At 42.1% G+C, this 27,647-nt stretch overlaps 1 protein-coding gene across 2 annotated transcripts in view; it reads right to left on the bottom strand.

Annotated features, from left to right (window-relative positions):
• The window catches only part of PLCB1 (phospholipase C beta 1), a 339,645-nt gene that overhangs the window by 10,614 nt on the left and 301,384 nt on the right, over positions 1–27,647 (bottom strand). Inside the window, exon 32 of one of the 2 annotated variants that reach the window (XM_066316544.1) lies at positions 10,107–10,171. The exons of the other annotated variant lie outside the window; for it this stretch is intronic. Coding sequence (XP_066172641.1) covers positions 10,133–10,171 — 39 coding nt within the window. The 3' untranslated portion in view covers positions 10,107–10,132. The remainder of the gene's footprint in view (positions 1–10,106; positions 10,172–27,647) is intronic. 2 annotated transcript variants of the gene reach the window in all.

Here is a 27,647-nt window from a genome sequence, read left to right on the forward strand (position 1 = left end):
CATCCCTTTTCTATGGGCATTTTAAGGGTAGATTCTGAGATTCTGTTCTTTTTCATCATCACTAGAGTAAGCTATCTTCACTGTAAGCAAAGGAGAATCTGTTCAGTTTCAATGCAATAAATCCAGAAAAACTTCCCTGAAGTCTCATCTATCAGCAGATACTGCCCTTAGTTTATTGGGGTGGATCCAGGGTAAATAACTCGAGTGACAGAGCTCAAATAGAGCTTCTTAGCTGATCCTTTTTTAAAGTGCTGTCCATATTTTGGATACTGCAAACGGAACAAACAACAAAAAAAAGTCAGTGCAGCCATTACCTTCTAATAAATGATGTTTTTTCACGTCCACGATGCCTCCCAGGCAGCCTGTAAACAGGCAGCTGACTGTCCAACAGCACAGGCCTTCCAAGAGTAGCAGTATTGTAATTCTCATCTCAAGAGGTCATGACAGTCCCTTGGAAACTCATTTAAAATGACATCTTGAGGTTACAACAGCAACATTATATTCCAGAAATATTCCAAACCCCAGACGGAACAGAGAACTCGGGACTCAGGCAGCACCAAGGCAGCAGAGGAGGATGTCCCCAGTGGGCCATGGAATCGGCAGGGCCACTTAGTATTTACTGTGTTTTGCCTGAAAGTGGTGTTGCCCCACAAAGTGAGAGATTCCGGTAATTTTTGAAAGAGGAGAGACAAGAAAATAAAGTTTCAGGTGCTTAAGGCCTCCAGTGTGAGGGCTCAGGAGCTCGTGAAGTGCAGATCTGAAAAAAGGGTGGTAGAACCCACAGCACAGCTTTTGGGCCTCACCTAAATGGAACTCAGGATTCAGTTTAACAAAGCACTTTCCAGTCTCTCATATCCACCTTGCTAATAGGTAATTACAGAGTTGCCTGTGTCTGACTCTTGGCAGGACATCTCTAACAGGTCTCATCAGTGTCACAGAAAATTCCCTCTGAGCACAGAGATTTCTCCTCCAAAATGACAATGAAAAGGAAGTAAATAATCTCTGTCTCTCTCCAGTGGCATCACTGTGCTCCTCAAAGCCAAAGGAATAGCTCATCCTGTGATTAAGTTTGGCACCTCCTTTGACTGTCATACCCTGCTCTGCCCTGACTCTTGATCCTGTTTCGAGTAATAAGATCTCCAAACACACACTGAGGGCTGTACATCTTGTGACAGCACCTTTCTTAAGGTACACGCTCACTGTGATTTCCATGTCACCAATAATTGTCAGGGGGCTGCATGGAGGTTGAGAATCAAGCCATCCTTAGCTCAGAAATAATCACATTGATAAAGCCTCTGCTGCACTTTGAAGTTTACCTTGCTCTGACTGTAGCTCTCCATGCCAGAGAGACTCTGCAGGATGGAATCCCACTGAAAAGTCTCCTTGGAAAATTACTGAGCACTCAGACCTTCTCCTAATATCTTAAAAATGAATGTTTTAGACTAGAAAGCAAGCACACTCTGAATAAAGATCAAAGCCTTCGAAGTTTCTTTGAAAATCTTTTCAAGTAGTTGAAGTTCTGTAATCCCTTGTAACAGCAAAGGCTATTCCAAAATATTTCCTAACTCATCAACAACATGGATCTGGCTGTCTCTTTACTATTAGCAGAGACCTTTGCATTTACTGTCCCCAAATAATGAGCCAATTTAGTGACAGACCCATTATTTTTTAACATAATAGGCTAATGAAAAAGAATCCATTCAGAACCTGGCAGAAGTTTAACAGTAGAGACAGAGCCACTATCTCTCATTTTCCATCTTCCAAAAATGATGGCTCAAGTATTTTGGCCTTTGTACTTCCAAGTGTCAGGGAAGTTTTGAGGCTGGGTTAAACAATGACAAAAAGCTGGGACCTGGTTCAAACTTACGTGCTGATGTATATGTTCATTATTATCTAATGGCCATCAAATGGAGATGGATCATTGCTACTGAGGACTGAGTCTGGTAAGTTTATGGCTGCTCTGTGTTTATATCCTATGATTATCTTCACATCCCTCTACTTCCACCGTGAGTTCATCCATATATCCACACTTCTCATCATTTCATGCTGTATTACACCACACACTTGGTTATTTCTTTTTTTTTTTTTTTTTTTTTTACTTGAGAAACAAAATTAATGTAGAATTTTAACTGCAGTTGCAACTATTAAAAACTTCAGAGCTTAATGTAAGAGCAACACTGCCCAGTGGTTCAGCCTAATTAAAAATAGCCTGAAGATTTTTACTTCCTGATACTACAATGGGCTTTAAAGGAAAAAGCCCCTCTTGCTAACTGTACTGCTGTTACTGGATTAAGCAGTAGGAGATTGACTGGGCCATCCTCATGATTAAGTTCAAGGGATTAATATTTCAGTTCAGTTGTTTTTCATTTAAACATTTTCTCCCAAGTTCATATTAACGCTGACTGCTGCAAACTTAAGCAACTCTCTAATTACCCATCAATTTTAAATGACCCATGCAAGAAAACTTTATTTCAGTGTTGTTCAGCAAGCATCCTACAATGCAAAAATCGACATATAAGGTAATTCCATCAAGTCAGATCAACAGGACAAAGCCCATCCCACTGCTGCCCAGAGCAGCTTGAATTCATGGCTGGTGAAGCACGTACCCAAAGTTCACTCCAGACTACAGGACAGTAATTAACTTTAATGGGGCTTGGATCTACAGATTGGATCCACAACCACACAAGTACAGATGTAAACAGACCAGATCAAGTGAAGGAACTGCTGGCACAAAAGGCCATGAAATGCTTGCCTCTGACCCAGCAGAGATCTGGGGGTAATCATTATCTGCCTCACAAAGGAGGAGTGCAGAAGTTGTGTTTCAGTGGCTCAGGGTTTTCACCTGAAAATCACTCCCTTTTTCAATTTAAGCCAGCTGCAAAGCACAAAGCAGTCAGTCAGTCCCTGAAAAGGGACCAGGTTTCTGCTTAGAATCCAACCCTGCTCCAACAGACAAGGGAGAACAACTTCCCCCAGAGAAGGGCAGATGCCTTTCTCACATCCAGACCTTGCACAACCCGATCTGGGTTTCTGTCCAGCACCTGGGCTCCATGAGGAAGGGAAACTGCTGAGGAAGGGTGTTTTTCCCTGCTAATGCTTAATTCTGGATGATGAACTGCCACCTTGCTCATGCTGCAGCCCAAGCAGCCTCACACCCTCATCTCAGGTGAGGAACTGTGACACAATATGTGTGTGTGTGTGTGAGTCTGTGCCATGGAACACTTTCCATCTTGCCGGGCATCTGAAAGCCCCCTTGAGCACATCTCTTAAAGAGATTGCCATCGACTTCTGTGGTCAGACCTTGCTGTTGCCAGGAAAAGGGATACACTAATTCCTTAGAAGCAGAGACAGGAGGATAAGGGCTGCCACAACTTTAAACTTCCTGAGAATCTGTTCCTCTGGGGCCTCCTCCACACCTCAAGTTTACTACAGGAACTGTGAGCTTTGCACTGACATCACTGTGAGCTGGATCTGGTCCCTGGCTTCTCTTCTCCTGGAGTTAATACAGTTCATCGAAGTTCAGTTCACCAGAGGGTCAAGCCTGAACTGAGATGAATCTCATGGAACTTCACTAAGCCCTTTGCTTTTTTTTCCACTGAGAGGCATGCCATCAAAATGCCTAACATGATCCCCCCAGAGCTCCACTTTGTTTTTAATCTGATGTCATTTATGTGTATCACTATTGGTAGCATCTCTTTTGGAAAGGCTTTGCACCATACAAAATCTTATTTAAGAAAAAACCCACTAGCAGTAGAACAAAACCTTTTTCCATTACAAGAACTTATCTTTTTAATGCTCTATCAGTGTTTTATTATTATTTCAGTACTTGACATCTTCCAAAAGCATTAAAAAGTTCTTGAGAGGTCTTACAGCTTTACAGTGTATTCTCTGATGCCAATTCTGATCACAATCTAGCTGAAGATAAGTTTAATGAACACTACAAAAATAAAGGCCTTTCATAAGTGATCAAGTGATTTGAAGAAGCAAAAGAGTACTTGAAAAACACGTGTTTCTTGTTTTAGAGCCCTATTTTAAAAATGTGTAGAGTACACACCTCTGTTGAGGATAACAGGAATTCATATGGAACTTAGGGAGTATTTATTTCAAATGATGGTAGACAAGCATCAGAAATGAATGAGATTATTAACTTGCAAAAACACCTTTTAGAGCAATGACTATGAAATGTCATCTTTTCCCCATCTTGTGGAAATCTATTTAATATTAGAGAAATACAGATAGGCATTCGATTTAGTGATGGTGAGCGAACAATAAAGTCTTCTGCTACTCTAAATAACAGTAAAAAGATTATCCCGAGTTAGTTACAGAAGTTCTTCCTGAAAAAATCACTTATGTTATTTAAACTTTCTTACATATCAATTAGTTTGAAATAATAAGTCTTTAGGCTATCCATTAATTGCAGCACTGTTGGCATGATCTGTATTTAAAATTATGCAATGAAAATTAAGCTGAAGCACCAAGCTGTCTTGGCTAACAAAAAAAATTTCCTCAGCCCTTCGGATAGAGAAGGAGAGATAATGGGGGCACTGAATTCACAGGAGAACTCTTTCTCAGTTTACAATTCTCTCCTGTCACACACTGACACTGTGGGAGCCACCAGCTTAAGAATCCCCGTGTTTAACTTGCAGTGTTGCCTTCCCAGTGCATCCCTTTTCCCATCGATTGGCACGGCTGCTCTCAGGCAAAAGGGAAAAGAGCTCCCGTGATTAATGCACAGGAAAGGCAGCACCATGCAGAACCTTCAGGAGAGCTGCTTCAGGAGATTCTGTACAGCATAATTACAAATGCAACGGATGGGGGATTTAAGTCGTTAAGTTACCCCTTCAAAAGTCAGGGGGAGGTTGTTTGCAGAGGAATATCTGGTCCATACATCAGGAGAAGACACCAATTTTTTAATTTCTCCTGCTGTTATGGCTCGAGGCTCTCTGAGAAACCTCCAACCCACGTTTTTAAGTCTTCCTGTCCTTGCAGAGCAGATCTAAGGACAACTGAATTTCTCTTGTCTGGTCATATTTTGCTTCACAGATACACTGAGGCTCCACTTTGGCATTTGTCCCATTCCCTTCAGGCTGGTTCCTGCTGGCACCTGTCAGAGGCACAGCAGGGACTGCCATGTCTGGCACAGCAGCACTGACCAAGCAAGGGAATTTGAAAAGTGCAGCCATTCCTTGGTAGGTGTTATTTTTGCAAATCCTCCATGCCTGCAGCACAAATGAGTCAAAGACAACACTCAGCTGTTTCAAACAAATCTTGGGAATGGCATCTTCCTGCCACAGAAATCAGAATGAAAGCAGCTGAAATATTCTGATGGAGGGAACCACACCTGGGAGAGAAACTTCTTTAAATGAGACCAACCATTGCAGCTCACTCACTCCCTGCTCCACCAGCAGTTCCCTGTCTCCTGCATCCTACAGTTAATTGTACTTTTAAATAAGGAAAGGCAGAAAAACCTCCTACTAATATTAATGAGCTATAGGGAGGAAACAAGGGTGAATACTGAGTCAATCCTCTTGTGTGCATGTGGATGCATAGGCACACATAAAAAAGGGAAGACATCTGAATACTTTTAAGTACATCCATATAATGACTCCACTGGCATAAACACAGGTTTTGTTGGGAAAAAAATCATGACACTGAAATATTCATACAAAAGATGCAGTTTGTTCAGGAAGGACAGGTACAAAGAGGATCTTTGGTGAGCTATCTATCACAGATCTGCATTTCTTTTGTGATCTCCAGCACACTGTGGAGAGGACCTGCTCAGGGTCTTTGGGCAATGTCAGAATTGCACATGAGAACACTCTGTGGGCACCCTGACAGATGACTGGGTGATGAAGCTTTACTTACTTGCCCAGAAAACTTTTCAAAATGGAATGCAGGAGGGCACAGAATATTTCAACTTCTGAGCAGGTCAGAAGTTGAATATTACAGAAGTTGAATATTAAATATGAACCATATTTACAGCAGGTCATCTCTACTGGGGATTGGGTGGGAAAACAGATACCTCTTCCCATGAAGGATGTGGACCTGTGAGCAGGCTTACTGCTTTTCCACATTCCTGCAGCAGCCAACAGAGAAGACCCTGGCCTGTGTAAATCCTCAAACATGGTTTTGTCACTGAATTAAATCTGCTTATGAGTTGCAACCATTACATGGCAGCTGATATTACAAGAAATTAACTCCAGTCTTAGGAAAAAAGATCACTTCAAAAGTAAAAAAAAGCTAAGCAATAATTTAAAAATTGGAATTCATTTTCAACCAATTAGTATTTTCAAGTGGGAGTTGCAGTAGTGCCTGTCTGAATACAAATGGGAGTGAAGGGTACTCCAGGCCAAGAGGAGGCGTTAACACTGACATGGAACTGGGGAGAAGTCACTGCAGAATTTATTCCTTCATGGCATGGAAAGCACAAGCCTCTGCTCAGAATTACAATGATCCCTCAACAGAAGGACTGACAGTGAGTTATCATTCCCAGGAGCTCCTACAGTTTCCAGGCTGCTCTCTCCCACCTCCAGCAGCATCCAAGCTATGTTGTGTGTAGTGGATTACTGAAATAACAGGGAGACATTTCATTGCTGCAAGTCAATTCCATGAAGAATAAGGATTTCTGAAGCTTGACCTCTGCTCTGGAAACTGAACCCGCAAAATTTTCAGCAGAAAGGAACGTTTTGAGAGCAGAAATACTACACTGACATCTCACCGACCTATATAACACTCTGCAGAATAAACCTGATCCAAATAGGCACTTCTACATTTACTAATAGAAATAACCTCAAGGAGGACCACAGATGAGTGACTGTGAGCTGTTTCTAGAAATGCTGACCTTCAGTATCAGCAGGCTGTGAAATAATTTTTGCCCTATAAGCTCCACACCATATGTTTTGTTCAGGCATTAACACCTCCTTTGTGAAAATAAAGCTGTCAGGATAAGAGGTGGCACGGTGCAGTATCATCCCCACAGGCCATGCAGTGGCTGAACCTGGAGGCTGAACTTGTACTGTGCAGAATTCTGCATGTGTGCAGCAGCTGCCAAAAGACTTACAAAATTGCAGGTTTAGGAAAAAGGACAGCTTGATCCTAGACAACACTTGCATATAGCTGAAGCCTCACTGAAAAAACTCTCCCATGCACTTAAGTGTCCATTTGAAGCACAGCTTAAAGGATGAGAGAAGTGCAGCAGTAGCTTTTAGATCCTACTTGTCAGACTTCTTAAAAGCCATTCCTATCCAGCAAAACATCCTAGTGCAAAACCATAGAATAAAAAAAGGCTGCAGGTTCAGACCAGACTTGTAAGTCCACATAATTTTCTTTCTGTTTCAAAATTTTATCTACTGCTGACAAACAGAATTGTGAACTATCTCGAGTTCTTCCTGTAGCTGCCTAGCATTTAGTCACTTGAGGACACAAGCAGCTCCTGAATGATGCTGTAATTTAGGTAATTACTCTAGATTTTTTTCTCTAGCTTTCTCTAAACTATTAGCATGGCTTATAGATTCTGTGCCTCTCCTGCACAGAAATATTCTCTAAGGTGATCAGTTTTGTTCAGCGCAAAGCCAGTGGTTTACTCCACCAGAGCAGGAGCTGAGATATTCCTTTCTGGCCTGCAGGAAAAATTTACTCCCTTTTTCTGCCCTGTCTGCCCTCCCTTATCCTGGTACTTCACAGTACCAAATACCTTGTCCTGTGTATGTAATAGTGACAGCTTGGAACAGAAAGGGGTAAAAAAAAATGTTTCTTCACATCACATCATTCTCATGTTTGCTTTGGTATGATGGATTCCTTTGCCCCATTTTGGAGCTCCCTGAGTACTCAGTGCCAATCCATTTTGTTTCCCAGTATTCATGCACAGATAGGGTGCACTGAATGACAATTCCACCATGCAGAGCTTTTTCCTAATCCTTTGCACAGTCTCTGAGGCTGAAGTCCTGAGAGCAAGATGAAGCCAAGCAAAGAGTAACTCCAGTGGTGTAATGAGGAGTTACTTCTCACTAAAGGAGGTTTTTCTCTGGGGCCTGATCTCCTTTTAACTGTGCAGGAGCAGTTGGATTTGCCTGGGTTCCCAGTATCCTCCCAAGATATCCTACTTGACCTAGGCAGGTGATATGAGGTTGGTCTCAAATTATTTAAAATGTAAGTGAGCTATGACAAGAAGAGAGTTAAAACAAGGTCTTCTCTTTTTTTCAAATGTTCAGTGAGCTGTTTCAAGGCAGCTCATCTCTATTCCCATCCTCCTGCTTTTCAGGAAAAGAAGACAGCACATCCCTCAGGAACAGAAATCAATATTCTCCTGTCACTTAAACACAAACAACAAAGAAATCCCAGTCCCCTAGTGAGCAATTGCCAGTTTAATTTTGCCATCTTCAGTAAGTCACTCCTTTGAATACTGTGAAGGTGCCAACATATTCATTATGGGCTCTGCCTTCTTTTGTCACAACCACTGTGCTCAGGAAACACATGTTTAGTTCCCTTGCCTGTGTCCAAGAGGAAAACAGCACCCATGAAATAAAGGCCCCACCTCACAGTTTTAATCTTTAACTCTGCCACAATAAGAGAACGAAACAATACTGGCAATTGTGTTATTTTTAACAAGCATTTGAGAAAAATGTTCGCTTATTATGCAACAGTAAAAACCTTTAAATAAACTATAATGATGTGAATAGATCTGTGAGGAATATGTTGGGGTCTGTGTGAGCAGAGGCAGGCGATTCACAGAAAGAAAAGCCTGACAAATCAAATTACAGTCACTTCATAAATCAGACTTAGCACTTGCCTTTCTGTAAAGCATAGGACTCAATCTGTATTGTGCAAGGCACAAATCAAACACCCAGAGTTGGTTCCTTCTTCTTGCCAGTGCATGCCCATAGAAAGGGACATGATCAGTACTTTAAAAATACCCCCAGACAGGCTAAGAGAATACAGCTCTCACTGAGAACCATGGCAGTTCTCTCCCCAAACAAGCAAAGCATACCAAAGCAATCCAGAAGAAAGTAGTAGAAGGTGAAATAGTAAATAAAAACATAAAGCAAGTGGGATTCCCTGATTTAGTTGTGTGGCTTATTGCTATCCCCTTGGCAGTGAAAGCCCAAGCCCTCCTGGATGGCTGTGTTTGCAGGAGAGAAACTTATTTAAATGAGAATAATCTGCTAAATGAGAATAGTCTGCTATCAGGAGACATGATTATGTCCTGATGGCAGATACACCTGAAACAATACTTCATTCCATCACCATCTTTAATCATTAGCCATTCCATAAAACAATGAAGAAAACTGCCTTACTTTAATCTACGCCCATCTTTCCTCCAGGCTTTGCCTGTCTTTCCTCAACTGTCTTCTGTTCTCTTCCTCCTCCCTGAAAAAACTCACTGTCTTACCTTTAAGTCTTCCTCTTTAGCTTCATTAATCCTGTTTTACTGATCCCCATTCATCAATTCTTTCTCTTTGTACCCCAGTTCTTCCTCTGTTGTGATGGCCTGGTTAATCCCTTCTTTATCCCATACTCTGGTATCCCAGATGACAAATTCTTAATTTATCTGCTTGGTAAGCCTAATCTTCAGAGGTACCCAGAATTCCTACCTTCAACACCCTTCCCCACCTCCCACTTCCACATTCAAATGCTCTCAATTCTTACCCCCACATTCATCAATCCTCTTTACCTCTTCAGAGAGAAATTTCACAGTGCCTGGTGTTCTGATCTGAGAGTACTGCAGCTACTGTGAGCAGAGAACAGAGGATATCCCCATGACCCAAAGGGCTGTGGCAAGAAAGCTGGGACAATCATGCTGTTACACACAGCCCCTGATGGCTGCACTGAGGTGGGGCAGAAGCAGCAATAAATAAAACAGGCAGGGAGACAATGGGGTGGGGTATGATCCAAAGAAGGCACAAATCGCTTTCGCGGTATCGAAGGGATGTAATGGTCAGTGGCAGCTCATGTTATGCAGCTAGCAGGTAATAATCAGGGCTAGAGTCGCTCCAAGATTTCAGAAAAACCACCAGGCAGTTAATTGTGGATGATCCTGACTTGGTTTTGACATGTAAAATGAAAACAACATCAGCATTACTGGATAAAAAGGGGAATTTTTCACTCACTTTCACTATAGTCTCATATTCCATTTCTACTTCTGTTTTTCCTCTACTTCTTGTTCTTCTATGCTCTTTAAAACAAAACCAAGGATCATTTTAATTTGAAGTGATTAACAATTACTCTAAGCTGAAATGACATAATTCTGTGCATTACAGTAAAGCAACATCTCTTTAATCTATGCACTTAATGAAAAACAAAAGATTACTTCATGCTTCTGTGTGCCGGCTCATTAATATTTGACTAGATACATATTAGTCAGAGAAACAATCTATTCATCACAACCTGTCACTCCATGCTAAAGGGGACAAAATTCCAACGAGGGAGATCCAGCTTTAGTTGAAGTTGCAGCTTAAGCAGGTTGCAAGAAGTGTCACTTTTTTTCTGGGAGAGGGAAGGAAGTGTGTCTGAAGGGAAAAATGAGCATCAGCCATGCCACCTGAAGTATGTGCTGGAAGAGATACCCCTGGCCTTAGACTATGATCATGCCTAATGTCATGAACTCAGGGCAGTTTGGATGGAAAACCTCCAAGTGCTTACAGGAGTGGTGCTGCTCCAGCCTATTCCCTTGGAGTCAGTCTTGCATGAGCGCCTGCTCAGCAAATGCGTGGGACATGCTGCTCACGGAGGTGTTACCACTGTTCTCTCGCCTTCATCCCAAGCTGGTGTTTATCTCTGTGTTTGGCAGTTCAAGGAGCACAGGACTGTCAGATGGTCCTGAGAGCCCTGGCAATGCTCCAGGACTGTGAGATTGTCCTCAAGCCCCTGATGTGCTCTGAGCTGCTCGGAGCCGACTCACTGGGACAGCATCACACACCACTCTGAGCACCCTCTCTCTCTTGGAGGGGTCTAAGGTCTGGAGCAGAGAAGTCCTGAAGGAAATCCAGCAGCAACCAAAAAGACATGTTTGTTCCTTAGTTTTTGCAGTTACTAGAAGATGGCTATGAAATTAGAGGAAGTGAAAGAAATGGGTGACTTTTTGGCTGTTGCTAAGTGCAGTCCTTAAACAGCATTACTGTTTAATGTCCTGCCATTTTCAAGTGGCTGCAGCATGCTCCCTTCTGTGTTGTGTTAAATTATTGTGGTAACTATCTTATCTTATTCAAAAATCAGTGTTATTTCAGCATTAAGTGATTTACTGCTCCATATGGTAGCAATTGCATGAGTCTATCACTGAACTTGGTTCTGTTTGCACAAGTTAAATCACAGCTCTGTCATGACAGGGTTGGTGCCACCAAAATCTTGACACTTCCCACATCATAGACCTCATGTGTGATCATGTATTTTGGACAGTGTTGTATCTGCACTGCCCAGGAGCCAGAGCTGTAGTGGCATCCCCTGTCACACACAGGTGACATGCAGGTGACAGACAGCCATGGAATAACTGCATGTGAGCTCACTGAGGTAACCTGTGCTTTCTCTTAGGTGTCAGGTTTGTTATGAATTAAACCAAAAATGGAAACCTTTAAAAAGAAATACAAACAGACAATAACACAAAATAAAGCTTCTCATTTAAATGTAAAGATGAAATTGCTTAGAAACCGAGGTAGTAATTTTAATATTTGTTACAAAACATTTCCTCTCAAAGCATTTTCTTAAACAGAATACAATTATTGAGTCACTTCCTTGGTAATGGGTGAAGAAGCAGAACAATATGTCTGAGCACTGTGTCCTCATTTTACTTCCATGCAGATTTATAAATGCCTTCTAATTGAGTCACAATGCAGGCAGAAAATACCATTAGCTAACAACTGGCTGGATTTGATTGAAATGCTGTGTAAGGGAACCTATGCCACCTTCTTATGTTGCCTTGCAGCAAATGAATGAAATGAATTCTGTTTATTTTCTCCTTGAAGTCTTTGTCACCGTGGCAGCAGTGGGCTGTGAAGCTATGGCAGTAACACTGACACAGAGGGGGTTAGGACATACATGTGGGGCATAAGATGCTCAGGAAATGGGTGCCAGTGGCTGTGGCAACTTGCACCATCTTGGCATGCAAAAAGAACCTAAAATAATAGCTGAGGAAGCAAAAGGTGACAGTTTGTAGCAGAAAAAAACATAGCAACAAAGAAGGTGAAATGTAAAGTGAAATAATAAGAAAGCTATTTCGTTTTGCACAGCTCCTTATGACTCCTCTTGTTCCACTTCATTTTTCTGCCCCTTTGATCTATGTACTTCATTGGTTCTGTGCTCCCACTGACAGACGAATCAGATAAAACAACTCACAGAAAATTGGCAATTTTTACAAAATTACATGTAAGTTTGCAGCACACAAACATTTTGTTGCTGGGGATGTTGGCCTAGTTACTTCAGTGAGATTTGTAAGTGCTGAAAGCAGGTTAAGATTTGATTAAAAATTCCCTTAAAACCAGTCTTGGAAAACACTACTAAGCACCCCCTTGCTAAATTTCTTTGTTTTTGCAACATTAATACTTTTTGGCACCATTTTTAGGCAGCCTCCCTGTTAAAGGGCACATTTTGCTTTGGGAAAAGGTCTGTGTACTTTGTGTGTCGTGCTCACCCACCAGGATTTGGGTGAGGCACACATTTGCCAATATCCAGACTTTACCTACCTGCAGGATGAACATCAGACATAAGTAAACATTTCAACAAAAGCAACATTCAAAAATGGTAACAAACTCGCCTCTACTTAACCAAACTGAGGAGGAATTTCCCCCTTGATTATTTATCAAAACACAGTCCAGCGAAAGTAACAGAGATATCTGGGTAGCATGAATCCCACAGGCTGAGGAAATTACAGGGTTACCAGATAAAACCACTTAGCTGTGAGCAGGGTATGCATCACTCAAAACCTCTATTTTTTTCCTGAGCTTTTAACGATATAGTCTGTGCACTTGCACCACTGGGATGCTCCTGATCCAAGTGATGGTAGTGCAGCAGACTTCTATCAGGTATTTACCACAGGGGTGCTCACTAGTTTGGGATCTCCAGGCATGGCCTTGCAGCATGAGAAAGAGAAAGGCAGAGAGAAACACAGCGATTAAAACAAACACTGAATTTTTCATGCTCTTTTCTATTCATGACTGTACTTGCAAAATTGCCTGGTTTGGAAAATGCCTGAGCAACTTCTTGATTCCGGTGTGAGCAGAACCTTTCTGTTTGTATAGACATTGCATTGGGCAGCTCTTTGTGACATCTCTAACACAGAGGAAATAAAACACAGAAAATACATACACTTTCCCAAATTATAAAGCAGCCATTTATCTGTTGCTTTTATTAGTGCTGAGACAATGTTTTAGGGAAGACACACACAGAAACCAGACTGTAGAAGAACACTGATGGCAAGGGGGACTGCTAAAACACTATCTGCTATTCATAGTCACTGTCTACCTAATGCTGGTTTCCCAGAAGCTTTCTGGAGACACCAGAAAGTCCAGAAATCAATTCAGTAAATGTTTAAGCTTTTAAAATATTGTAACTGAAGATAATCTGAGTTATCTGATGCTCCTGGATGTGTCCTCACCTGTGCAAAGGGCCACAAAAAAAGCTGTCCTTTCTATTTCTGGTTTCTAAGCTGTCATGAAAAGCTGTGTTGTGTCCTCAGTTATTGGGCCATTACTGTAAAGAACTACTGCCATAACTAGTCAGGGTTTCTCTTTTTGCTGGCACATAGAAATGGGGCACAGAATCTTAGTCCCCACAATAAATCGTGCTGATCTAACACCTCCAATCAACTCTTGTTAACATGACTGTTCTTCACAATTATCCATTAATGAACCTTTAAAACCACAATGAAGAAATGTGTCTCAGGGAGAAGAAAAAGGAAATAGTGCTTATCCACACGAAGTGCCTCACAGCACATGGTTTAGTTCCCTCAATAATTCACACACCTCTCAGCTGTCCAGCGACTCACACGTGGTGCTCTGCCTCTGGCAGACGCTTGCAGGGTTTTCTGAGACCACAGCAGCACAAAGCTACCATGCTAAAGAGAACAGGAAAGATTTGTAAGAGCAGTTTGAGGGGAAATAAAGAAGTTTTAAGCGATGGTGTAATCAAAGTGACCTCAGATTTTTAGAAATGAAACACTCCTGCCTAGTGCCTTCTTTTTCTGCGCTGTATTGCTCTCACCAAAGGTCTGGCTAACTAAAGGATACTTCTTCTCTGGGTGGAACTCTTCTGAAACTCTGGCCAGCTGAAGGAGAAGCAAGTGTTCACTGGCCACTGAACTGGGGAAAAGCCCAAGCCCCCTGGAAAAGAGCACATTCCCTCCAATGGACCAAGCAAAACTTTCTTGCTCTTTATGGAAGCAGCCCTGGCCTAAATTCCTAAGCCATGACTCTTTTTCAAACTTTGTTTCCAGCTGTCTTGTGTGCTGTGGACATCTTCATCTTCAATATAATGTGCCAGATGTCTATAGGTTCTTTTTCTGTAGATATCTACAAACAGAAGATGAATTGCCAGACCAAGAAAACAGAAAAGCCAGGGGCAGGGGATGTGCCTTCCTGTGGTGCCATCTACAGCAGGGTGGCACAAACAGACAATTAGGACAAAATCTACCTCATGGCAACACAGAAACAGCACAAAACATTTAAGGCAGTTTTAGTCTCATCTTCCCTGAACCAGAAAAGATTCTTCACATCCCTATGACAGAGACAGCAGAGATCTAGGTTTGTTTATCAATTGATCCAAGATTGACTGTGTAGTAGGCAGAGGAAGAAATGCAGAAGGAAAAGCTTGGTCCTGGCTTTGATCTCACTCAGCAAAACAGTAAAAAAAATATTATTCAAATTAATTCTACTGCTTGAAAATCACTGGTTTAACAGGCAGCATGTGTGGAACCCACCCCTGTGCAATTCCACACTGAAGTTACACACACAGAATCCAACTGCAGCAAGAACAGTCTTCAGATGCACTCCTGTTTCTCATTCTGGGCAAAGACCATTCCCATTCCTGTTTCCTGCTGATTACTTTAGATATAGCCTTTTTTAAAAAATCAACTGCAATTACAGAGCAGCTCCATGAATGCCAGAAGATTAAGTCAGAATATTCATCTTTCAGCTCAAAACAAAACCCCCAACCCTCAATACAAGGTCCAAGCAGAGCATCACTGAAATTCTGTCTATACAAATAATTTTATCCCCTTCACCATATGTGGCATAACATTTACTAACTTGCAAGCTAAACAGAGATCATATTTCTCTGAAATGTATTTCCATTAATACAATGAACGTTAGACACAAAAAGTCCAGTCTGGGAGTCTTACCCAGAGTTCGTGTTCCTCTGGTCCAGCAGGAAGAGTTAATGCCTTGTGGTTCTGAGGCCACCAGATTTTTGTGAATATCTCATTGCAGGATGTGAATTGAAAGCCTCAAAGGTTTACTCATTTTGAACACAGGTTTACTCCACTAAAGTCAGTATGAATTTTTCTATTGATACCAGTCAAAGCACAATAAAAGTTCCCTCTCCAAAAGTTCCAAGAGTGCTTTTGGGACATTGCCTTAGTCTGAGAGGTAGCTCAGCAACTGTTGTGAATCAGCTACTCATCAAAGGAGTAAAAATTACTTTAAAGATTGAAAGAATGCAAGGGGAGCCAGTATTTCTACAGCTAATCCAGTGCAGCAGGTTGGCAAGGCATTATTTTAGGGCAGTTTTGACAGTAGGCATTCCAATCTGGTCAGCTGAAGGGAATGAAGGAATCAGAGGGACTTAGATTACCACTGGGAGCAGGCTAAAGAAAGAAAGGCAACAAAGAAGCATTTTGTATTTTCACTAGGCAGAAAAAAAATGCTATTATTATTCAGTAAGCACTAAAATAAGCAAAGTCAAGAGTTCTCTCCCTGGCCATGGTGTCACCACCACCAAGAGCTTCAGGAACTACTGACTGCTCCCTTATGTGAAAATGAAAGCTTTTTGTTGTCCTGCAATGGCCCCTGTAAAGGTGTATTAAAGCTGTACTTAACTCACTGCTACTGTAAAGCTCGAGTGCCAAGGCTGCTGTGCAGAAAACCCTCAGTGTTTCCCAGAGCTGCTTCATCACAGCACAGCACTCAGCTGTCTCAGACTCCCTGCAGGAACCTGCAGTACTGGGAACACCTCTCGCCTTGGAAAGCCTCAGAATGTCCAGAGCACACATTCGAGTATTCCTTTGATACAGAAGAAGGCTCTCAATATTTCATGGTAAGCAGTGACAGGATGAGGTAAGCAGTGCTGAAGGAAAACTCAGCCTTTAAACTTTGGGTGTTACAGAGACATTTATATATGTATATGTACAAAAACATTGCAAGGTCCAGGGAAGACCTCTGTTGTCTGAGGTGAACTGTAAAATAAGGAGAAATCAGCTTATCTCCACCTTAAATCCAGCCTTCTGTCCACACAGTGCATCAGTTTAAAATAAGATCTCCAGCACCCAAAGCTGGAGCTGCTTGTCTGATGGCTGAGCTAAGCATGAGCTAACCCAGTTATTTCTGCAAGAGCACAGCCTGCAGCAGTGTCCTGCCATGGCTCCCCCTTCCCTGTGTCCTCAGAGTAAACAGGTCACTGGGAGGAAAGCCTGAAAGCTTCCCAGTGAAATGTATTCATTGCCCCAGTTCAGCAAACTGCATTTCATTCCGCTGCATTTCGTTCCACTGCATTCCATTGCTTTTAAGTGTAGAGTGGGAATATGGATTGTGAAAGTAAATTATCTGCAGGGGATGTAAAGGACCTGGTCTTCATGGTGAGACAGAATCACAGAACAGTTCAAGTTCAAAGGGAACTCTGGAGATGAGCCAGTCCAACCCCCCTTCCAAGGCAGGGGCACCTGGGGCAGGTGACACAGGAATGTGTCCAGGTGGGGTTGGGATGTCTCCAGAGAGGGAATCTCCCCAGCCTCTCTGGGCAGCTGTTCCAGTGCCCTGCCACCATCAAGGTAAAGAAGTTCTGCCTCACACTGAGGTGAAGCTTCTTGTGTTTCAGTTCATGGCCATCGCTCCTCATCCTGTCACTAGACACCACTGAGAAGAGTCTGGCACCTTCCTGGGCACCTCTCTGAGATGTTTATATGGATTCATGTGATCCCTTCTCAGTCTTCTCCAGACTAAACAAACACAGTCTCTCCTAAAAGCAAACCCCTTATCATCTTTGTGGCCTCCACTGGGCCTCCTCCAGTAGCTCCTTGTCTCAGAAACTGCCTTTCTGGAAGGCAATAGAAATACTGCAAATTAAAGAAAATTCTTGTCCTGTCCCAAAATGTTGCTCTAAATCACACCAGTACCTCTTCAAAGGGATTCCAGTAACCTCTCTGGAAAGATTGTGTACAACTGCCAGAGAAATTAGATAAGCCTCAGGCTAAAATGGACATTTCATTGATTAAGCACCTCTTACAGATGAAATAGTTTAGTTGTCTTATCCCACAAACTGATTCCCTTTGCAACTTTCCCCAACTCATTTCACTGCCAAGGTCTCAACGCTCCCATCTGCAAAACTGCATGAAATACAAGTTACTGGTTCAGATTTTAATACTATTACAAGTTGAAAGCAATAGCATGGTCTTGTCTTACAGACAAGCATGATAGCTTAGGCAATTTTGGGGCCTTCTCTGTATTAAATATAGCAGATTGCAGAGTTTTCTCTGCAGTAAAAGGAGCTTTGTTTCCTAAGACTGTTCAAAATCCAAATCCTTACCCTAATGAAGTGTCAGGTGAAAGGATCTTCTTCACAAAGACATCAGGAAAACCATCTCCCAAAATCTCATTAAATATTAAATGACTGCGAATTAATAAACAAAAAATGTTGATTTTTTTTACAAATTGTTATTAGTTCCATTTACCTGCTAAGACAGAGTACATATGACAATCAGTTCTTCAAATGACTACATGGGGGAAATCCCTTCTGTCTTGATGCTCTGCACTCTATGATAAGCTCATGTTTGTTTCTAAGAACAGATTTTCAGCTTCATTCCCTTCTGAAACCAAAGCTAGCCTCAGACAGATAATGGAGTGGCTGGAAATAAACCCAAGATGTCTTAACATCAATTTGCTGAATGGAAAATCCTGCTTATTTTGAACTGATGTAGTACAGCAGTACTGTTTAACATCAATTTGCAGCAGACTATTTCCTATTTATTGCTAATTAAAATCACAGATTTCCTGTTCCAAACAGCATATAAGCCTGAAAAATTAGCTCCAACCCAGTGTGCTATTGACTCAGCCGGGGCATTAGATCTAGATTTACCACCTCATTCCAAGGTTTATAAGAACAGCTACTCTCAGGAATGACAGACCAGCCAGAGGGAGGTCAGGTGTGGAGGGAAACCAGGAGGCAATGGCTGAGATTTGTCTACTCCAGGTTCTGGGGTGCGGAATGGCTCAGCTGTGCTTTTCTCCCCAGCCTGAGGTCTCAAGAGCCCACAGACTGGAACTCGCCCTTGGCACATTAAATCTGAGGACCAGCCAGCCTTTCCTTTCTGCCTCAATTCCAGCCCCTTCCGGCCTTGCAGAGAGTAATCCTCCAGCTGTGTGCCAAGGGGATATCTGCAGGTGCCAGCTGGGCTTAACCTTATCCACCCACACTTCTCTTGTCAGCTCCATACAAAAATGTTTTCAACTGATTGTGCTGGGCAGAAACAGGTCAATTCTTTCTCTTCTGGAACACAGTTCAGCCAGGAAAGCACCCAAGCTTGGGAACAGCTATGAAAAATGGAATATTGGAGTTAAGGATGATCTCACCCAACACTTTTAGTACTCCAGAGCATTCACATCCCTGAGGTTTGGGACTGCTTGAACTGCTGAATTCCCAGGAAAAGAGCACTTGCTGGGCTCTGCTGTGATTGATACCAAACTTCCAAGAGGGTACAAAGAAGGATTGTGCCATCCCTGTCTCCCTAATCCACATAAACTGACAGAAGATGCACTTACAGCAGGAAGATGTTAATTAATAAATCCACCTTTCTCTTTTTTTTCCTCCAAAAATCTTTGCCTCATTCCCACATCAAAAGCCTAAAAATCTGCTCAGGCTCATCTTAGGGTGATTTAATCAGTCACAGCAGCCTGGACTGCGTTTCCTGCCAGCAGTCTGAGTTTAGGACACCATGTCAGAAGTGACAGAGAAAGGTAAAAGCCCTCTAGGAAGGATCTCTGCAGAACTTTGCCAAACAAGGTGCCAACAAATGCTTCTTTATTGGCACCAAATCCACCAAGAGACAGAGATCCACCTCCTTTAAAGTCATATTTCACACCCTTAGATAAGTTAGTTGCCCGAGCACTACACATGTGCACAGTTTTAAACTCCAACCATTAACTGCTATGAAAAATAACACTAACTTTCGTTAATGTTATCCTTTGTTTTTTTGAAAGATGTTGAAGATCATTCTGAAAGATCTGGTCTGGAGGTAACATTCAAAAGCAATTATTAATGATTTTCTTTGACACTCCAAAAAAACTTATTCAAACAGCTTTCCCAGTCTGAATCCCATTAATTTCTTAGTTAGATTGTTTTTAAACAGTTCTAGGTGATAGAAATAACACTGCAAAAATAGAATAGGTGTATAATTAATGAAATAATTGTGTTGAATGTATATTCACTACATTTAATAAGTGAGAAGTACTTCAAGTTGTCTTTCATTGTACAAGTGCCTAATTCCTGCTCAAATACTTATATAATTCTTTTGTTTGAAAACTGTGTTTAAGAAGCAACCGAGCAGGGACTGTCTGTTTGTGAGAGGCCCCAGCAGAACCAGCCAAGGGTTTTAGGGCCTCTGTTCCTGCACTGAGCTACTGCAAATTCATGAACATTATCAATTCTTGAAGAGACGGAGTCCTGCTAATACCTGGAAAAGTACAAGGAGGCTGAAATGCTCTTCTATTTCAAATTGACTCAAGGCCCAGATTTTTTACAGATGGAGGACTTCAGTTCAAATTTATGGATGACTTAAATTGGTGCAGCTAAAGCAGACAGCATCCTTAGCAATCCTTCCTTCCTCTCCCCAAGATGATACCATTCTTGCAGGCATGGCTGAGCAAATTCTGCATCTGCTTGTTAGCTGCTGTAGCTTAAATTAATTAAGTGCATGAATGTAATCTGCTGCCAAGTGGAATTTACATTAGCAGGCAGGACCACAAATAAGGCAAAAAGTTGGGGTTACTTATCTCACTGCAGGGGAGGGAAGGGCAGGAAGCTGAGGTGGGTACTGGACCCAGCTTACTTGGGACACAGTTCTCTGAGGACCAGAGAACCAGAACCCACAGACTGCTGCTCACTTCTGACCAAAAAAGCAACATTTTGGTTCCCTTCAGTCTCATTTGTTCCGGCAGTCCAACCTGCTTGCCTGGCAAGCTGATAGAACCAGCAGTGCTGATACTGTCAAAAAGGGAATTATGAGGTGACAGGGGCAGTTCCTTCCCCCTGGGGCAAACCTGAGTCCTGCTGGAGAAGGGCTGGAAGACTGAAACTGTTCAGTGACAAGTTCCCCCAGGCTCTGGGGGTCAGTTCTGAGCTGCTCAGCAGCACAAACCATTGACAACATGCAGAAAGAATGGGAAGTGATATGAATGCAAGCAAATATTTGCAGTAACACTAATTCTATCTGCATTTCTTATTAAAAGAATGCAATCAAATTAATAATGATAAATATAAATATTAATGTATTGATATTTAGATGATAAAATGTAGTTTTGTTGTTCAGGGAACTAAGCTGCTCTCTTTTTCTGCTGGCTTGAAACAGCCTTTTGTTTATCTTCATCTTGTTTTCCAACATAACTTATTTATTTACAGCATGTCAAGGGAGAAACCTAATTTCTAAGGACATTTTCCAATTAACTTTCCTAATTAAAAGTAAAAGTTAGACTCAATTGGTTTGTAAATAGCATTATTTAAATCCTCCAAAATGAATAGATCCTGGCAAATGACTGAGAATACACCTACACAAGCACGATCAGAAATGTTCCCCATTTTCCCTCTCCAGGTGTTACAGATGTTGTCTGGCATTCTGAACGTCTGCTCCTTTCCTGCCTAATGTGGAAACAATGACATTTGCTCCCAAAGTCTGTAACGTTATTAGGGAATTGGTGCTCCCTTTGGTTCCTGTTAGACAGTGCTCACATGGAAGTTTGCACTTCCAGCTCTGGGCTTTAATGAGTTTTGAGCTCTGCTCTGAATATGAATCTGTAACCAGAGTCTCCACTGTGATCAACTTCATCGATTTCTGCAAGAGTCCAGTAATATCCCAGGAAATGCCTGCTGCTGCACTGATTCAAACCTCTCTCAGACTGAGAACTTTAGAAAGAATTCACAATTTCAGCAGGGACCACAATTTTGTCTTGAGTCCCCTTAATGGAGTTTGCGTAAGGCTTTCAAATTCTTTGAACTTAAACCAGACACAGGAGTTGGAACCTAGAGGTCACATTGTCATGTCTGACTTGGTGATCAATTAGAAACAGACTCACCCCACTGAATAGTTCACCAGAACTGGGAAAACAGTTAAACCCAGTAAAGTCAAGGAAGATGGTTGCAAACCACTTCAAAGCCCTGAAAGTACTTATTTCCCTGGCGCATTTATGGCAGTGAATAACCACACTCTTTGTGGATGCGAGAGCGTTTCACATCTAAAAATAACTTACACTGTGCACTGATCACAAATCTAGATATACCCAAGGCAGCCTGAAGTCACAGATCAATTTATAATACTTACATAAAATAAAAAAATAAAATAAGCTTAAAGCAAAATTAGATGCTCTACTTGCTCCATATATCGTGGACATATGCCATGAGTTACTGCAAACTTTCTCTGAGACACGCTAATTTAAATGAATGTACTTCTTAGCAGTTTCAGTACTAAAAATACAATTTTTTTCTCATCTACTGAAAATACATGGGAATATATTTCACATATATTTAGCAGGTATAAACACCTGGCTACCCCCTGCTCACATCCTGACCATCTTACAACAGCTTCACACACACTTCCAAGCAGCACTTTCCCTGCTAGGGAAAGAGATAAATGTGCTTTGATGTGTTTGCTGTGCAAGAAGAGTCGTTTCTATGTTCCCATAAAAAGCCTTTAGAAATACTAATGAGGAATAATAATAAAAATAATGACAAAAAGCCATAAACTCCAGTAGGGCCTGGCTGTAACTGGAGAAACCAAATGACTGGATTTTGAAGACAATTAGTCCCCACACGTTTTAAATTAATGTGCTTGTGTGCAGACAGCAGCATTGTATTCTGATTTTCTCGTGGTGTTTTTAACCACATGAGTCACAGCTTGGGAAGGCAGCTGAGGAAACCTGATGGCTTCCATGCTCCACAGCATTTCCTTGTGTCAGAGGAAAAATGCTGCTTCTGTTCAGCACAAGGTATGATGGAACCTCTCTGCTGGAGGTTTGGCACATGTTAAATCCATTTCGCAGATAGCATGGAACCTGGGAATCCATAAATCTGCCTTTCCCCTTTCTTGTTTTCCATACAGGGGAAACTCTGACTTCATTGTTAATGCAGTCAACCAGGAAAACTTGAGTAGACCACAAAACTCCTTTCTGGGATTGGTGGTTTCAAAACAGGACTGGGAACCATCAGAGCTGGATTCTAATTCTGTCATGCAGATAATTCACTCTGAAAGATGCTTGAGCCAAAGATTTCAAACATTGACACCTAAAGTAATGCAGCAAAATGCAAGTTAACCAAGCAAAGCCTTCAATACACAAAAAACACTGTACTGGTTTGAGTTGGAAGTACCACAAGGAAGTTTTATCACACATCCTTTTCCTTTTCCTTTTTGGAATTGTCTATTTTTTTTTTTTTTTTTGAGACTCATGCATTTAAAACTCACAGCTAAATTTGTCTTGACAGTGTCATTTCAACTGAGCTACAAATATCTTCTATTTGCTAGGTTAAGCTTCAGAGACTTAAATGCAGACTGCTTCAAAAGCTAGGTTTCCTCAAAAACATATCCTAGGGTAATAAGTATCTGGAATCTCTCTTTCTAGGAAAAATTGACCATAATGACCAGGGTTTTTTTGGCATCTTCCATCTCATTTACACCTGCTCTGAACTCCAGTGGATTCTTGGCCATTCACTGAAACGTGACTACCCACGGAGAGATAAAAGCAATCCATGACTTGAAACTCCATGGACGGACAAACAGCTGACTCCCAGACTGGCAGAGGTGGCCATAAGGGTTCCTAGACTCAAATCCCTCTTCCCTTTGGGTTTTCCCTGCCAGGATGGCTGTGAATACAGGTGAGCCTCCTGCAGTCGCAGCTCAGCAGGCCACTCCTGTTGCCAAGGTCACCTTTGCAGAGTTCTATTTGCATCCAGCTGACGTTGATTCATGCTGCCAGATGGCAAAGGACAAAGCACAATCGCTCAACACAATGTGTGACCTACTTACACTCCCAGCAATCTGCTGCCTAATACTTGGGAAATGCATGGAGACTTTGATTAAAATTTTAATTTTGTTTCATAGTTGGCCCACATGTGGCATGTACATTTTGCATCCCAGATACATCTGCTCCAGCAGGGCAGTCGCGTGATGCCTCCGACTTCCTTCTGAAACGGGGCCCGTGAATGTGTGAGTGTCACTTCCTTATTTCCTAAAGGCACTCTCAGAAGTAGTTAGGAGTTATTGGTTTACATATGGACAGCTAATGAAGAGCCAGGCACTCTACACTGGCACCACAGAAAGAAATAGTGACAACAGTAATGCGTCTGCTCTAGAGAGGGAGAATGAAGACACAATACAGACAAAATTCATGTAGGGTTCCTAATCAAATCCGTGAAAAGTCATGGGGAAACTCTCTGTCCACTCTCAAAGTCGCAGATATATTTAGAGAATCAGCTGGACAAGAGAATTTCTGCAATAATTCACTCCAGTGTGAAAGTATGTGAGAACAATGGACGTGACATCTGGTCACTGTAGGCCAGATTCCCCAAATTGCTCAGGGCTTTAGGAGAGCCACAATTGCCAGGCTGGCTCAGACCCATGGCTGACTGAGACCTGTGCTCTGCCTCTGCCCTTGGCTGGCACCTGGTGCTGTCCAAAGGAAAAAGAGTTCTACAGCAGACAGAGATAAAACAATCCCCACCTTCAAGCATGCCTTCCTGGTACTGATCTCTCTGGCCTAAGCCCTGCAATTCAAGTTTTAGTAAAGTTTTAGTTCCTGTCAAAGTTTTAGTCAACAAGAACTTCAGTGCTGAAAACATTTAATTTCTGAAGTGGTCTCCAATCCCATTTTGAATCTCCTCAGCTTTTGACTCTTTCAAGGGCTTGGCACTGATAAATGAAGTGGAACTGCTAAAGTCTCGAGTATTCAGCAGCTCCTCTTGTGAAAGTTCACCACCAGACCCTCAGAGAGTTCAGTGGTGTGTGAATCTGGGCACACACAACTCAGTAACTCTCCTAAATGAAAACTGAATGCTTGTTAAAGCACAAATCCTTCAGGCCATGAGAAAACAGAACCCAAAAAGCCTGCAGAGAAGCAAGTCTGACATTATATTTTACACTGAAGAGGAGGTAACAGATCTTAATTGGAAACCATCCCATCACATATTAATAGAGTTTATTTGGGGAAAATGAGAAGGACAAGCCGAACACAAGGAGAAGCAGTTGTGTAGACACTGCTAATGAGTTGATTATAGGTGGCAGAGTAAGTGAAAAAAATTGGCAGGACATGGACTAAAAAAACCCCAAATTTTATTACTGAATAAGGATTTACAGGGCTACACTCAGCATATATCTTTACATTATCTGTGTGCCACCCGTGGTGTGATCTCCAGCAAGTTCCCAGGATTGGGAAGATGACTAGAAAGGATATTCCAGTTGTGGGTGGAACAGAGAACAGAAATATTTTACAATCGAAACAATCAAACAGAAAAAAGTTTATATCTATTACTTCCTCTTTTATGCTTTATAGAAAAGATCTACATGGAAAGCAGTACATCTTAAAGTTCTGTTCCTCTGCCATAAATTAAATTTGGAGACAGAAGATAATCCAAAGGAAGTAGCAAAAAATACTGTTGATGTCATTACTGAGGAAAGCACAACAGTTCTGGAAAAAATACCAAGCACCACATTTTAAAAAGAAAAATCAGAGAAATCTATCTTCATTTTAGATCAAAGCAAGCTTAAACATAGATTTTAAGCCAAACCTCTATGGGTAAATTGGAGCCTTTACTATCCATAGAACAATAACTTGTATGAAGTATTTGTATAAAGTTTAGGATAATATAAAGAGCAATGTGTCATATCAGACACAAGTGTCTTTGTCCTGACCAGTACATCAGCCTCAGCCCCTGGGAAAAGCTGCTCCTCATGGCACAAGTGTAAACTCTCACTGTGTCCATCTGGAGGACCCGATTCCACAGTTCCTGTTCCACATCAGCCTTTTTGTACAGAATGCCTTCACTTGCAGAGGCACATCTGGAGCCTGCTTTGGGCAGGGACCTGTTACAAATATAAGGTCCCTTCTTGCCCCAACCCACAGCAAAGCTCCCAGGGCTTTGCAGAGACAGAGCCTGCTCAAAGAACCAGAGGTGGCCTGACCTTCATGCAGGACCACTGCTCTTGCAAGGACACATGACATTTTACTGCATTAACAAGTGCCTTGAGTCTGTCAGAGATGAGCAGTGGCATCACAAACACAGCCCAGCCCTGACAGCACTGGCTGAGTGAATCAAAGAGGCTCTCCTGGGCTGCTCAGCAGAGAACATCCCCCTCCTCTGCTGGGTCTGATTGCTTTTTGACTTAAAAGGCTGTGGAGGGGGCAAAGTGTCTGTTTAATTTGCTGTCGTGTGGGAAAGGGGCCAAGGTGTCTGTGACACTATGCTGTGCTGGGAAATTGTTTGCTCTGCAGTTTATAAGCAAGATGCCACAAAAAAACAAACATAATTGAAGAATGTCTTCTTAAATGAGAACAAAGTAAACAGAGATGCTTCATTAGAAGTTACATCCCCTGATCCTTCTGCTGTCAAATCCACTGTTTTTTCTTTTTTTTCCTCTTTGGTTCAACTTAAAAATTAATTATCTTTCACAGAAAACACAAGTTGCTACCATGAAGTTAACAATACTTTGAAGAAAAAGGTCTTTTTGGGGGCAAGTCTATCTTCTAAACGAAAGAGATAAATTTAGTAAAATTCATCCTTGCTTGCTCTTTAAATCCTTCCACAGGAGTTTGCAACTGCTTTGTCTGCACTGAACAATCACAAAAGGGAAAAAAATCTCTTAAATAATATGGAATTGGGGTAAACTAAGAATAGCAATACAATTGAAGAGTTTTGTTTGGGTTAGCGCTCTGGTTTGTTTTTTTGGAAGAGTTAGATGGATAATATTTTAGGATAGCTCTTTATTTAAGGAAGGGAGCACATACCATAAATTAGAAAGTATAAATATTTAAAGGTTCGCCGAAAGCGTACACAACCAACCTATTATGGCTGAACTGCTTTTTCTAGGCAATAGCTACAATAGATGTCCTTAAAAGTGATCCCTTGGTATAACACTGGGCAAAGGCCAAAAGAAACTCTGTTTCCATAATGGCGCACCAGGGAATTCTTTATTTTCAAGTGCCACATGGAATGTCTAAATTAAGTCATAGGGGCAAAAAAATTTATGGTATCCAAAACGTTTGCTTGGGCACGCAGTGCACGGCATCACCCTGTTAATCACCCTGCAGATAAACAGCTCTTCCCAGATCCCTGACTCCAGTGACAACTGCCGCGGGGCTGTCACGCCTGACGCCGGCTCTGCTCAGGACTGCTGCCCTGACCACAAGTTTGGATGTGCTTTTAGGGCTGTAATGAAGAGTAAGCCAAAAGGGGAAGAAAAAGTGCCCAAAGTCCCATAGCCGAGTAGCAGGAATTTCAAACAGTTCCCAATTTGGAAATGGCTGAGAAGAAGGACACAGTCAAACCCAGGGTCTGGGAGCATGTGCCTGGAGAAAGCATGGTTTAGCGAGTCTGCAGAAAACCCTTAAAAACCATAGGATAGTGAAGGATAAAGGCAAGTGGGGAAGCTCAACAGGAGGAGTTTTTTCCTCTCTCTGTAATGGTTACAGAACTAAAGGACGTGGCCTGCCTACCATGTGATTTTTTCAAGTCGTAAGCACTACTTTAAGATTCCCCTTACTCTGTCTCTCTGCTGTTCGCAGGGAATTGACAGCACTGTGGCTGTGTCCCTACACGCACCAGTGCCAGGCAGGTTTCACCTCTAATCACAGAACACTTCCCTCCCCTCTCACACCTTGTCATTTCCCATCAGCTGCGAGCTGGGGTGATGGATCACCCTGCACAGCTCTGCTCAGGGAAGCAGGGAACGTTTCTCTTCACAAGCCAAGGAGAATGGCCTTGATTTGGGTCTTTGCACAGCCACGAGCACAGCGGGGAGGGAGCTACGGGGAGGCACACACCTCTCAGTGCTGTCCAATGTACCACCCGGGCTGCAGGACAGCTCTTCCCAGGAATGGACCTGCTCTGCTTGGAAACTGAACCTCTGAGGGATCAATTTTCCAGTCCATGTGCCATTTTACACTTCCACATCCCAGCCTTTCTCTTTGCTTTGCCGGTAAAGTGATGCCGCCCAATTTTCCATGGATTAGCAGCAAAGGCAATTGATCTTTGATGAG

The sequence above is a fragment of the Sylvia atricapilla genome, chromosome 3 (assembly GCF_009819655.1).
Source record: "Sylvia atricapilla isolate bSylAtr1 chromosome 3, bSylAtr1.pri, whole genome shotgun sequence".
NCBI classification, from domain to species: Eukaryota; Metazoa; Chordata; class Aves; order Passeriformes; family Sylviidae; genus Sylvia; species Sylvia atricapilla.